The sequence below is a fragment of the Paroedura picta genome, chromosome 5 (genome assembly GCF_049243985.1).
Source record: "Paroedura picta isolate Pp20150507F chromosome 5, Ppicta_v3.0, whole genome shotgun sequence".
Lineage (NCBI taxonomy): Eukaryota > Metazoa > Chordata > Lepidosauria > Squamata > Gekkonidae > Paroedura > Paroedura picta.
The window spans coordinates 112,377,050-112,389,396 of NC_135373.1; the positions used below are offsets into that span (position 1 = coordinate 112,377,050).

The 12,347-nt window shown below is 45.9% G+C and overlaps 1 protein-coding gene across 1 annotated transcript in view; it reads left to right on the forward strand.

Moving 5' to 3' along the window:
* Positions 1–2,899: 2,899 nt before the first annotated feature.
* The window catches only part of OVCH1 (ovochymase 1), a 37,425-nt gene continuing 27,977 nt past the window's right edge, over positions 2,900–12,347 (forward strand). The window contains exons 1-6 of the mRNA XM_077340961.1: positions 2,900–3,154; positions 5,922–6,056; positions 7,051–7,169; positions 8,563–8,660; positions 9,949–10,121; positions 11,428–11,523. Of these exons, the coding sequence (XP_077197076.1) occupies positions 3,070–3,154; positions 5,922–6,056; positions 7,051–7,169; positions 8,563–8,660; positions 9,949–10,121; positions 11,428–11,523 (706 nt within the window). The 5' untranslated portion in view covers positions 2,900–3,069. The remainder of the gene's footprint in view (positions 3,155–5,921; positions 6,057–7,050; positions 7,170–8,562; positions 8,661–9,948; positions 10,122–11,427; positions 11,524–12,347) is intronic.

The window sequence follows — 12,347 nt, forward strand, 5'->3', positions numbered from 1 at the left end:
CTCAGGATATTCAATTGGTCTCGTAAAAGGCATTTCCCGCTTTTACAGGGCTAAAGGCAACTTTAACGTGTCCTGGAGGTAATGAAATATATTTACGAAACATCAAAGTTCCAATAACACACTATGAAGCAAAGACTTAATAAAATAGGAGGAAATGTCCAACATAATATTAACTTCCAGCAATCCACAGCCCAGCATGAATTTTTTTCAAAGTTTTCATGGCCATTCTAAACAAGCAAATGGGGCATATCTGCTGTAATATGAAATGCTCTGATAGCCAATGGAGTACGTCGGGCCAATCTCATGCAAGAGAAGAAGAGCTGGTTTTTTATACTCCACTTCTCAATACCCGAAGGGGTCCTGAAGCAACTTACAAATACCATTCCCACAACAGACACCCTGTGAGGTAGGTGAGGCTGAGAGAGCTCTGAGAGAACTGCTCTGCAAGAACAGTCCTAAGAGAACTGGCTGGTCCAGGATCACCCAGCTGGCTTTTATGCGGAGGAGTGGGAAATCAATTCCAGTTCTCCGGATTGGAGTTTGCCACTCTTAACCACTGTACTACGCTGGTTCTCACAAGAACTCCATAATTGAGGCAGCACTTCTGAAGAGAACCCGGTCAGATCAGCTTCTCCACAGAGGGTAATGGAGCTTGGGGATGGTCCTCCTGATGCCATCTCCACAGTGGGAAGAGCACAGCTCTAGCAGTGCCTTGCTGTTGGCGTCATAGGCGCACAGATGTTCAGGATTCCCTGGACTACACGGCCAGTGTTAAAGCAAAGCACCGAGAGAATCCCCTTTTAGGGTCAGAGTCCTACAAACTTCTCTGCAGTTTCCCTTCCGTAGTGCGTTGGTCGCTTCACGTTGACTGCAGCCTGCCTTGACCAAAACAAAGCTGAGGAAAACAACTGACTCAAAAGTGCTGTTTGGCAAGGGCTTTGTAGGGGGCACAGCAGCCAATGAAATAATCGTAGTCTTTGAAAACAAGATGGGGAAGTGTCAAGAATGTGCTCACTTCATGGAACTAAATCTTGGGCCTCAACAATCACTCCTTTGGGAGGGGGGCTATGCTCAGATGATGCCTGAACCGACGTGTGGGCCAGTCCCCTTCCCAAATGTGGGCTTTGCAGATACAAGCAACTATTATTTATTTATTGCATGGCATGTGGGTCGTGTGGCCAGGAGATCGGAGAACAATCTGGCAAGCAGGCAAGGGACATTCAAAAGTGTCTTGCCATTGCTTGCCTCCACGTCAAGACCCCTGGTGTCCCTTGGGGGAACTACCACCCAAATCCTTGGAGGTCTCCCATCCAAATACTAGCCCAGTTTGGCCCTGCTTACCTGCCAAGATCTGATGGGATCAGCAATTGTTAGACAGGTGGTGAGAGGTCACAGCATCCACCATACCTTTCCTCCTACCTGCTACTAATTTTCGAGGGCTTCAAGTGGTCCAACTACGAAACCCCTCCAGATCTACTATCCAGAGAGGAGAACGTGAATCATGCTCCAAGATGGTGGCAGGGACATGTAGCTTAATGGAGTTATTTCAAGCCCTATGAAGATAGGTTGAGGGACTTGGGAATGTTCAGCCTGGAGAAAAGGAGGTTGAGAGGGGACATGATAGCCCTCTTTAAGTATTTGAAAGATTGTCACTTGGATGAGGGCAGGATGCTGTTTCTGATGGCTGCAGAGGAGAGGACACACAGTAATGGGTTTAAACTTCAAGTACTACGATATAGGTTAGATATCCGGAAAAAAAATTCACAGTCAGAGTAGTTCAGCAGTGGAATAGGCTGCCTAAGGAGGTGGTGAGCTCCCCCTCACTGGCAGTCCTCAAGCAAAGGTTGGATACACACTTTTATTGGATGCTTTAGGATGCTAGGGCTAATCCTGCGTTGAGCAGGGGGTTGGACTAGATGGCCAGTATGGCCCCTTCCAACTCTATGATTTAAAAATTGTAAATGCTGTCTCCCAAGAACCTGGTGATGAGCGCAAGGATGGCGCAAGGTTCACTGCTAGGCTCCACAGGTGCAGGCTGCAGGGTGTCCGAGTGAATGGCCCTGAAGAAAGCGAGCCCAGTCTCTCTCCGTGGTCTATGGGTGCTGGAAATGTGTCAAATGTGGGGCGTTGAACAGAAATGCAACCACTGGCCTAATGGCTGAAGCAGCCCATGGACAAAGTGGGCAATCACACAAACACTGCAGGGGGCCACACCCCCACTAACGGAAAAGGGGGCTGCAGTATGTTGAATAGTATCTTGATAAGGGAATTTTGTCCTGCAGAAGCTGAGGAAAAGGCTCCCATTGAACTTCCTCCTGCTATGCAATTGTTAAAGGGTGCAGGAATCCTCTAATCCAGGGGTGGTCAAGGTGTAGCTCCCCATACGACCAGGGACTACAATTCCCATGAGCCCCTGCTGGCAGGGGGTCATGGGAATTGTAATCCATGGACATCTGGAGAGTCACTGTTTGGTCACCCCTGCAATCTTTTGCATTACAGAGCTGCTGAATTTTAAACAACACATAACCAAGTACACACACACACATAGACAACTGCTGGATGCCCATAAAGCTTGTTACTTTCAGGAGGAAAATTTGCCCGTTTTCAATATGATCTTTCAGCTACAGTAGACTTGCTGCCCTTTGTGTCTCCCTGTAAAACAAATTTATCTGCAATGGGAGAAAGACGCCACGCTGACAGCAGTGGGCGGAGCCTGGATGGAGTGACCTCTAAGTAGTTCTGTCAATTGGCTTCATGCATCATTAAGCTGCCTTCCAAGAACCTTAGGGATTTCTCTCCTTCCTTGAGGTACTTAGAAATGTTAATAAGACAGTGCTGCACCCCCACCCCCAAGCACCAAAATTCCCTGGGGAGTTAAAATGGCTCTTTAAGGAGTCTAAGCCTGTTTTGTTGATCTAACCTTAGCTATTTCTTGTTCAGTAAAGGCCTCCTGAAAGGCACAGGACTGTCAGTGACCTTTCCTTTCCCCCCTTAGGTCTGGGCTCAGGCAAAACCATTTTAAGGTCTAGAATTAGATATTTGGTCCATGTTTTTCTCTTCTTTTTCTGAATGGGAGAGTCAATTGGCATTAGTTCCATGTTGGCCATGAGGAGACTCCTGTGGTGCGGCTTGCTTGCTTTCTTCAGTCAGTGTGGTAAGTGTGCACTGTAGCCTGGAAGCCTTGTTTTTTTGGTGAACGGGTGGGTTGCAGGGGAGGGTGCATGGGGACTTGTTGGAGTTGCCAACCTCCAGGTGAGTTTCGCAGTTCTCCCAGAATTTCAAGTCATCTCTGGACTCCCAAGAGATGAAATCCCCTGGAGAAAATGTCAGCTTTGAAGACTGGACATAGAATACAGACAAAGCTATTTAAAACTAAATGAACCCTAAATGAGTTACTTAAATCTAAAGTGAACTGAAACAATACTCATGCCTTCAAATATTCAGGAATTACCTCCAGCTGGTAACTATCCAAAAATCTCCAGGCATTGCCTAAGTCAGAATGGGTGACCCAAGAATTTCAAATAGTTATTTTTAAAAAACCATTCATGTTATTGTTGCAAACTGCAGACATGCCTGTCTTTTCAGAGGCTTTCTAGGAAAAAGGGAGTGGTTATCAAACAAACTGATTTTCTAAAAAGATCTTCTCACCTTTGTCCGGGTAGAAGGCTTTCTAAACCCCAGTTCCTCAGAGATACATGGCCATCATCTCTTCCAGATTGATTTAGGGTTTCCAGCTTGCCAGCTTCTTCTCACTAGCTTGCTCTTGTGACTTAAACTCTGGCAGACACCCACAGGTGGTGTTTTCTGCACCAAATCCCCACAGAGAAAACTTCACAAGCTAAATTTTGGTTTTAAGTTGCTCTTAAAGGCCGAGATGCTTGGTCAAAAGCTTAGTGGTCCTAGTCACCAAGCCTTAATAAGGGCCTTGGATTTATGATGAGAACACTTGGCTATTTATGTTCACAGATCTAGCCCTTCACAAGATTCAAGAAGCCCTAACATGGTCCACTTAGCTGGGAAGCTTCAGAAGGTGAAATCTCGAGAGAAGCAGTTGACCCAGTTCAACAAACATAACCCTTTGAGGAAAACAAATACCCCTCCTGGTTAAATTCAAGTGGGTCTGAAGTAACCCAACAAAATCTGAGTCCAATAGCACCTTTAAGATCATCAAAAATTTAACTAGTTCACACCTTGAAAAAGTCTTCGTTGGCCTTAAAGGTGCTGTTGGACTCAGTTTTTGTTGCTCTTCTAGTTAAAAGAGAGCATCTTGTTTGGAGGTTCTATACTACTCAGCCATTTGACTCTTCGGGTTAATTTCTCATTTTGTGCTACTAGGCAGAGCTTCTTATACTGAAATTGGGGTACTGGAATTCAAAAGTGAACTCTGTAAGCAGGTCTTCCCTTGCCACTTCAGAGGTATGATTTGAAGGCTGTTCTTCTTGGGAATGGACCTGAACATTTTATGAATTCTGCCTCTCTCAGCTTTGTTTTCTAATACTTGAACTCGATGCTAACAGCTTCCATTTTTAAATGCCCAGACTCCAAAGCTACTGTACCTCATTTGTCATGAACGTACATTTGCCCAGGCAATAAAAACATCTCTTCCCACTTTCCCTTTTGCCTACATGGTGACTGTCTAGCCATCTGTCAGCACCGCAGAAGGGACATGGGACTCTTTGGATGATCTAGTGGCTCAGGGCCCTGTGTTTAATTCAAATAATCTTCTTTTGTAAGGAGAACAGAAATTTCACCATGAAGTAAAGGTCCACGGTTTGTGTTTCAAAAGCCCTGCCTCTTTTTTTGGTTTGGTCAAGTTTCTCTTGGCTATAGCAGATCCTCAAAAATTATGCAAAAACAGCATTTCATGGGGCATTGTGAATTCACACAACATACAGAAGAATGAAGCAACTGTCTTAAAACTGCCTAATAGAATGTAGCCATTGGCTGTTATGCAACTTACAGTGTATCGATATGCCTACATCATAAGGGGTGGGGAAAAAGTCCCAGTCTTTAAGGTGCCTCAGTCTTTAAGGTTTTACTCAGGATGTGATAGAGGTTACTCAGAGCCTGAATTATGGAAGACTTTCTAATGAACTCCACCCAGACACAAGAAAAAGCACTTCCTAATGGACTTGCTAATAAACTCCACCCGGACACAAGAAAAGTGCTTACTAGTTTCCTGGGAGACTCCTAGATAAGACATGAATGAAATGTGTGTGTGTTTGTGTGTTGTCTGTCTCTCTCTCACACACACACAAAGATAAAGAGATAAATAAAATGCCCGGCAACTGTTCACACACTCCACACTTTGGCATGGAGAGATTCCCATCCTACCTCTGAGGCTGCCAGCCACAGTTCACACAATCCATCACGGACCTAAACTATCAGCCCATGGTCACAGAGCCTGGAAAACCCTCAACAACCAATTACACAGAGCTTATTTGCTGTTTCACTGTTCGGCCTGCAAGGGGTTGACAGTGGAGGTTGCTGGCCCTCTGCCCTCAAAAGCCTCTTGGATGCAGGTTTCAAGATGATTGTTGTAGCTCATGAAATCCCTCGCTCTGCCCCTCAGGAGTAAAAAAGCTTGCTAGGAAAACTTTATTTTGTGGTTGGATTCCGGGTAGCCTCTAAAATACACATTTAAAAAAATCAATTTGTATGTTGGCTCTGGATTTGAACATTCTTCGGCTAACAACGTACTTTAAAGTTTCCTTCAGATGCGCTCTACTAGAAAACAGGCATTTTGGTTTTGTAGAAGAAATTGCTGCTCTCAATTGCTCTTGGGCAGAAAGGAAGATATTGAGAACAACAATAGGCAATTGCTGCTATTTTAAGGTTTGAATTTGAACAGGGAAGTGTCGCCAGGTGTAAGGCTGGGGATCAGGTAAAATCACTTGCTTGTTCTTGGCTTTTGCACACAGGGCTATTATGCTTCACAGCCAGCTGGGGTTCAGAAATAGCTGAACCGAACAGGACAGAATTAAGCCAACAGAGAAGACAGGTGCCTCAAGACCTTGATCCTTCTCAGTCACTGGATTCTGAGGTGCTGCATTCAGGTAATCCCGTCCTTCCTTCTTGTTATCTTAAACCTAAACTTATACTAGCCAGATAACTAAGGAAATGGCTATAGTAAGCTTTCTGTTCTTCATTCTGCTTTGTCTTCACTTTAAAAAGGATGTGGGCAAAATTCAGAGGGTGCATCTGGGCCTGGGGACCAAGCCCTCTGAGGAAAGGCTGAGGGACTTGGGAATGTTCAGCCTGGAGAAGAGGAGGTAGAAAAGGGACAGGATGTGCTCTCTTTAAGTATTGGAGGAGGGCAGGGAATGGTTCCTCCCAGCAGCGGAGGATAGCACCCACAGTAGTGGCTTTAAACAGTGTGGAGAATGGTATTGGCTAGATATCAGGGAAAAAATGTTTACAATCAGAATAGTTTTGTGATCGGGCAGCCAAGATACATTTCTGTTTGGGTTTTAATGAAGAAGGGGGGGCCTTCTCCCGATTAGCTGGACATCCGTGCTCTTTTTTTTAAGCCTTACTGTTCACACACAATCACTCATCGGGGTCCAGTTACCATGGCCAGCCTCTCACAAATCTACCTGAACATAAATGGAGGCCATAACACCAAGCATATCAAAAGAGGAGGGAATACTTTATTGTTGTGGCATTTCTCCAGAGCAATGTAGAAGTGTTAATTTTTTTAAAAAAAATGCTTTTGTGTTGTGGCATTACCATATAGCGATGTGGAAGTGCCCTTAAAAAATTAATTTGGAGGCTTGGCAGGGAGAGGAGTTTTGAGTCCCCAAAACAACCGCCGTGCTGGAATTGGTGGCTTGCAGTGATTGACAAGTTGAGGAGCGGTTGGAGAAGTTTGCTTTGCTTTCCCTTGCTGCTTCATCAGGAGGCAAAAAGCCATGATGAGGCACAGGGAAAACACAGATGGGGTTTCCCATCAGGAAACTTGCAAATGCTTGCAAGCTGGAGGCAGCCTGAGTTTAATGCCTCCGTGCGGAATCTGTCTCAGTGTGGGATGCCTTCTTGTGCTGTACACAGGACTGAAATGCGGAGTCCGTTTTTTAGAACTGGAGGGTGAGGAGGGTTTTCCGGAAGCCGGATTCTTTTCAAGAATTATTGGTGGGAGAGATTCAGCCCCTGGAAAACAACCATGGCAGGTCTGTGCTAGGAGCGCATGCTCTTCCTCACTTTTAGCTCCCCCCCTCCCCTGACCAAGGCTGTGGGTGTGGTTTTCCCCTCTTCCACTTCTCTTCACAACACCCTGTGGCAGGGATCCTCAACCTGTGGTCCTCCAGATGTTCATGGACTACAATTCCCATGAGCCCCTGCCAGCAAATGCTGGCAGGGGCTCATGGGAATTGTAGTCCATGAACATCTGGAGGACCAAAGGTTGAGGATCCCTGCCCTGTGGGATATAATTCTGAGGGGGTGGGTAGTATGATAAGGTTGCCAGTTTCCAGGTGGGGCCTGGAGATTCCCTGGAACTGCTAAACATCTCCAGACAGCAGGGATCAGTTCCCCTGGAGGAAATGGCTGCTTTGGAGTGTGGATGCTGACATTTTCTATGGCATTATACCCCGCTTAGGTCTCTCCCCAAGCTCTGTCCCCAAGTCTCTCTGCATTTCCTAACCCAGAGTTGGTAACCCTGTGACATGAATTCCCCAGCACTCCTGACACTCTTCCCTTCCAATAATTTTGGAGTATTGAAGATCCACACTGGTCAGGCACCTTTCTCAATTGCAGGGGTGGGGAGTGGAACGGGCGTGTTCTAGTAGAGGGCAGGGGAGCCCAATTTGGACTTGCAAACCCTATGTCATTTGTGAGTCGTTTGTGTCAATTCCATACCAAGTGGTATTGGACCAAGTTTGGGGGATGCCCCCCTGCTACCAGTGGCTGAATTAGGGATGCCAGCCTTCAGGCGACTCCAGGGGATCTCCCAAAGTTACACCTCATCTCCTGACTAAAGAGATCAGTTCCCTTGGAGAAGAGAGATGTTTTGGAAGGTGGACTCTATAGCATTATACCCTGCTGAGGTCCTGTCCTTCCCAGGCTCCATTTCCAAATTTCCAGGAGTTTCCTAACCGAGATCTGGCAATCCTACTCCCTCAAGAGACCCAGCTTGGTGTAGAAGTTAAGAGTGGTGGCTTCTAATCTGGCCAGCCGGGTTTGATTCCCTGCTTTTCTGCATGCAGCCAGCAGGGGGACTCTGGGCTAGTTACTATCCTGTTAGGGCTGCTCTCACAGAGCTCTCTCAGCCCTCTCTCAGGGAAAAGGAGGGGAAGGCGATTGTAAGCCGCTTTGAGAGTCCTTTCGGTAGTGAAAAAATCCTGTCAGTGGCTTAGAGGGGATCTGTGCTGTGGATCCGTTGCACCTCAGCAAGTTTGCACAGGGATAGCAATACCAAGGACAAACCTTTCCCCTTGCTGGGTATCTTCTGTGCCTGTTGGAAGTTGACAAACCACATTCCCAATGGCCAAACCGGCAGGTCTGCAAGGAATTGTCCAAATGATACATGGTCTTTGTGTGGTTCCTCCCGCCCCTTCTGACCAGGTGTCCCTCAAGCTGGGCCTTTCTCACTTCTGTGGTGGCAGTTTGATCCGTGAAGACCTGGTGGTGACGGCAGCTCACTGTGTGGCCAATCTTGACCTGTAAGTCTGCACATGCTTCCCTCTCTGTGTCTCTCATTCCGTTTCCTTGGTGTTAATAGTAGCTCTGTATGCACATCCAGCTTTTGGAATGGCAAAAAGTGGTGTAAATGAAAATATAAGGCTTTACATTTATATGTTAGGGTTTCCAACTCTGAGTTGGGCAGTACCTGGAGATTTTGGAGGTGGGTCCTGGAGAAGATGGGGTTTTGGGAGGGGAGAGACCTCAGCAGAGTATAATGGCAGAGAGTCCCCTCTCCGTAGCAGCCATTTTATCCAGGGGAGGAGATCTCTGTCACCTGAAGATCAGCTGTAGTCATACATCTCCAGGTGATAGCTGGAGGATGGCAACCCTATGTATATATATGAACAACCCTCCACCCCATCCCAGGAATATACAATTTGTTTTTCAGGTATGCATATATATCTCTGGGGGGTTATGAAATAGCCAGGGTAAATAAGTCTTCCATTCCCCCAGTTTATTTTGCAAATTTGAACCTTGAATACATCCAGTTTAAGAGAGATAGTCCTCTTTAAGTATTTGAAAGGTTGTCATTTGGAGGAGGGCAGGATGCCGTTTCCGTTGGCTGCAGAGGAAAGGACACGCAGTAATGGGTTTAAACTTCAAGTACAACGATATAGGCTAGATATCAGGAAAACATTTTTCACAGTCAGTTCAGCAGTGGAATAGGCTGCCTAAGGAGGTGGTGAGCTCCCCCTCACTGGCAGTCTTCACGCAAAGGTTGGATACACACTTTTCTTGGATACTTTGGGCTGATCCTGCGTTGAGCAGGGGGTTGGACTAGATGGCCTCTATGTACCCTTCCAACTCTATGAGTCTATGGTTCTATGATTCTATAGCCGGGCAAAGGGAGGGATCAGGACTTTTCTCCTTGTGCTGGGGTTCTTTTTTTAAAAAACCACTTCTAAACGCTCTTTTTTTTTTTTTTTTAAGGAACCGGGTACAAGAACCTTTAAGATTTTCCTAATAGAGTTTAAATAAGACCAAACAGCTTGCTGGAAGGCAAATTTTTGGTAGGAAAATGGGATGAGGGGGGAAAAAAGAGTTAAATTTCTCTCCTTTAAATTTCAGCTTTTCATTTGAGGGAAATAATCAGGTAAAGTGTAGCTCTGCTCTGAGGCAAGACTCTTTCCTGAGTCAGCTGTCAAGGATTATTTTTTTTAGCTGGTGGGGTGTCTGTGTGTGTGTGTGTGTGTGTAAAGCCAATGAATGTGCCCCTTGGAAGCATGACAACCCCCCTTCTTGCTGACTTGGTGCTTTGTTGAGCAGGGAACTTGTGAAGAATCTGATTGTCACTGTTGGAGAATATGACCTCAGAAGGGTGGATCAAGGAGAACAACACATCCCTGTCTCCAAAATCAGCATCCACCCTGCGTTTGGCAGATTTGGAGATGTACATTCAGATATAGCTCTTCTGCATCTGAAATACAGAATAAAATATGGTAAGACAAGTTGATCAATAGTAACTGCTGATAGGAGAGAGGACTGCGGTAACATTTATATCCTGTGTTTTTCCTCAGCTAGCTTATGTGGTATTTCTTGCCTCCTGTAATTTCACTCTATCTACTGAGGGGATTCCTATAACCCTAAAGAGAGCAATGGCCTCTAATCTGGGGAGCTGATTCCCCGCCTCTCCATATGCAGCCAGCTGGGTGAGCTTGGGCCAGTCACAGTTCTCTCTGAACTCTCCTAGCCTCTCCTGCCTCAGGGTATCTGTTATGGGGGAGAGGAAGGGGAAGGTGAATGTAAGCTGCTTTGAGACACCTTCTGGTAGAGAAAACAAGGTGTAAAAACCTTCTCTTCTGGTACAGCTTTTCCTTCCTGGGAGCACTATGACAGGAAATCCACACCTGGTAACTAAAGATTCCCTTCTGTGTCTCTCTTTGAGGTGCAGAATTCTCGGTGGTCCTGACTTACCCCCTTGTGGGTGTAGTTGTAAAACTCATACACATTCATTTCACTCTTAGTTATATATTTGCTTTTTTTCTTCTTCTTCGTTATCTTTGCAGTTTGATAAAGGTGCTTCAAGTTTCATGGGAGATACCTGGCCCTCTTCATATAACTACAATTCCCAGGTTTCTTGGGGAGAATGGATAATTATTAAGGTCCTGTAAGTACAGATCTGCTGTACATGAAGGAATATTTCCCAAGACTCCACAGGGAATATCACTCTGCCTCTTTGCAGGTGCTTCTTTCTGTGGCAGTGTCCAAAGGCTGAAACAGTAAATAGTTCCATTCTCTAATAGGCATTGCTGTGAAAGAGGCAGGTGGGTGTTAAATCCGTGGGTTCAGAGTGGACACGGACACTGGAAACGAGTTAAGCTCTTTATTAGGCCCCCAGAATGATACAAGCAGAACTGAACTCAAGAAGCCCACAACCAACCCCAACTTGGATGCAAAAGCCACCCAATAGATCTTCCTGGATCCGGCAGTCAGGATCTAGCTGTGCATCAGCCAATTACACTGCAGGCTTAGGATCCTGCCTCAGACCTCCAGCTTGGTCCTCAGCAGAACTACAGACACAGCAGCGGGTCTGACCAGATGCAGGATTTTTGGAAAGAACCAATTTAAGAAGAACTGATGTGCAACTTAAGAATGTAAAGCTGAAATTGTAACTTAGAGAATGCACAGCTTTCATTTCACTTAATTTTGTATGGAAAGAATACAAGCAGCACTGCTCAGGAGGTATTTCAAGAATCCTATAAAATATTATTAGAAATCTGCTTAATGTGATTTCCTCCATTCTAGGGCATGACGTTCAGCCAATCTGTCTTCCCCACAAAGGAGAGACATTTGAAGAGGGAATGCTCTGTGTTGTGAGTGGGTGGGGCAAGGTCTCTGAAGGTAAGCTCCTGCTTTCAGGTAGGAGGGTGATAGCAATAGGGTGGTGTCTGTAAAAGGGACAGTACTTTGGTTCAAATGCTATCAGGTTGCAGCCAGCTTGTGGTGACCCTCTAAGCCAGGGGTAGTCAAACTGCGGCCCTCCAGATGTCCATGGACTACAATTCCCAGGAGCCCCTGCCAGCGAATGCTGGCAGGGGCTCATGGGAATTGTAGTCCATGGACATCTGGAGGGCCGCAGTTTGACTACCCCTGCTCTAAGGTTTTCAAGGCAAGAGACTTTTGGAGATGGTTTGCTTTTGCCTGCCACTATGTAGCAGGTCTCCCATCCAAGTACTAACCAGGATCAGCCCTGCTTCATTTCCAAGATCTGATGAGATCAGGCTAGCCTTTAAGGGAAACCTTGCAGCCTGGGAATGAGGAAGCCTTTGAATTGACGCTCTGGCCAATTAGGGTTTTTCTACAGTGTTGGAGGCTTGAAGCAGCAAGTTAGTTCGGGACAAGCAGAAAGTTGCACCTTTACTCATGCCGATTTTTCAAATATTGAGGGTTATATCCACTCCAGGATACTGTGGGGGAAAAAGTAGGTTCACTCCAGATCAATCCTGCCTGTTGCAGAAGAAAAATTTAAATTGCCCAAAATCAAAATGGAATTTGCATTCAGTGTAGACGGCAGGGACTGAATTGACCTGGGACTGGAATAAAAGCTCTGTGCAGATTCAGCCCAGGACTGACCCTGCTTAGTTTCCAAGATCTAATCAGATCAGGCTAGCCTGGACCCTCTAGGCTAGACTGATCTCAAAAACAATCCAGGCTGCATGCTGATG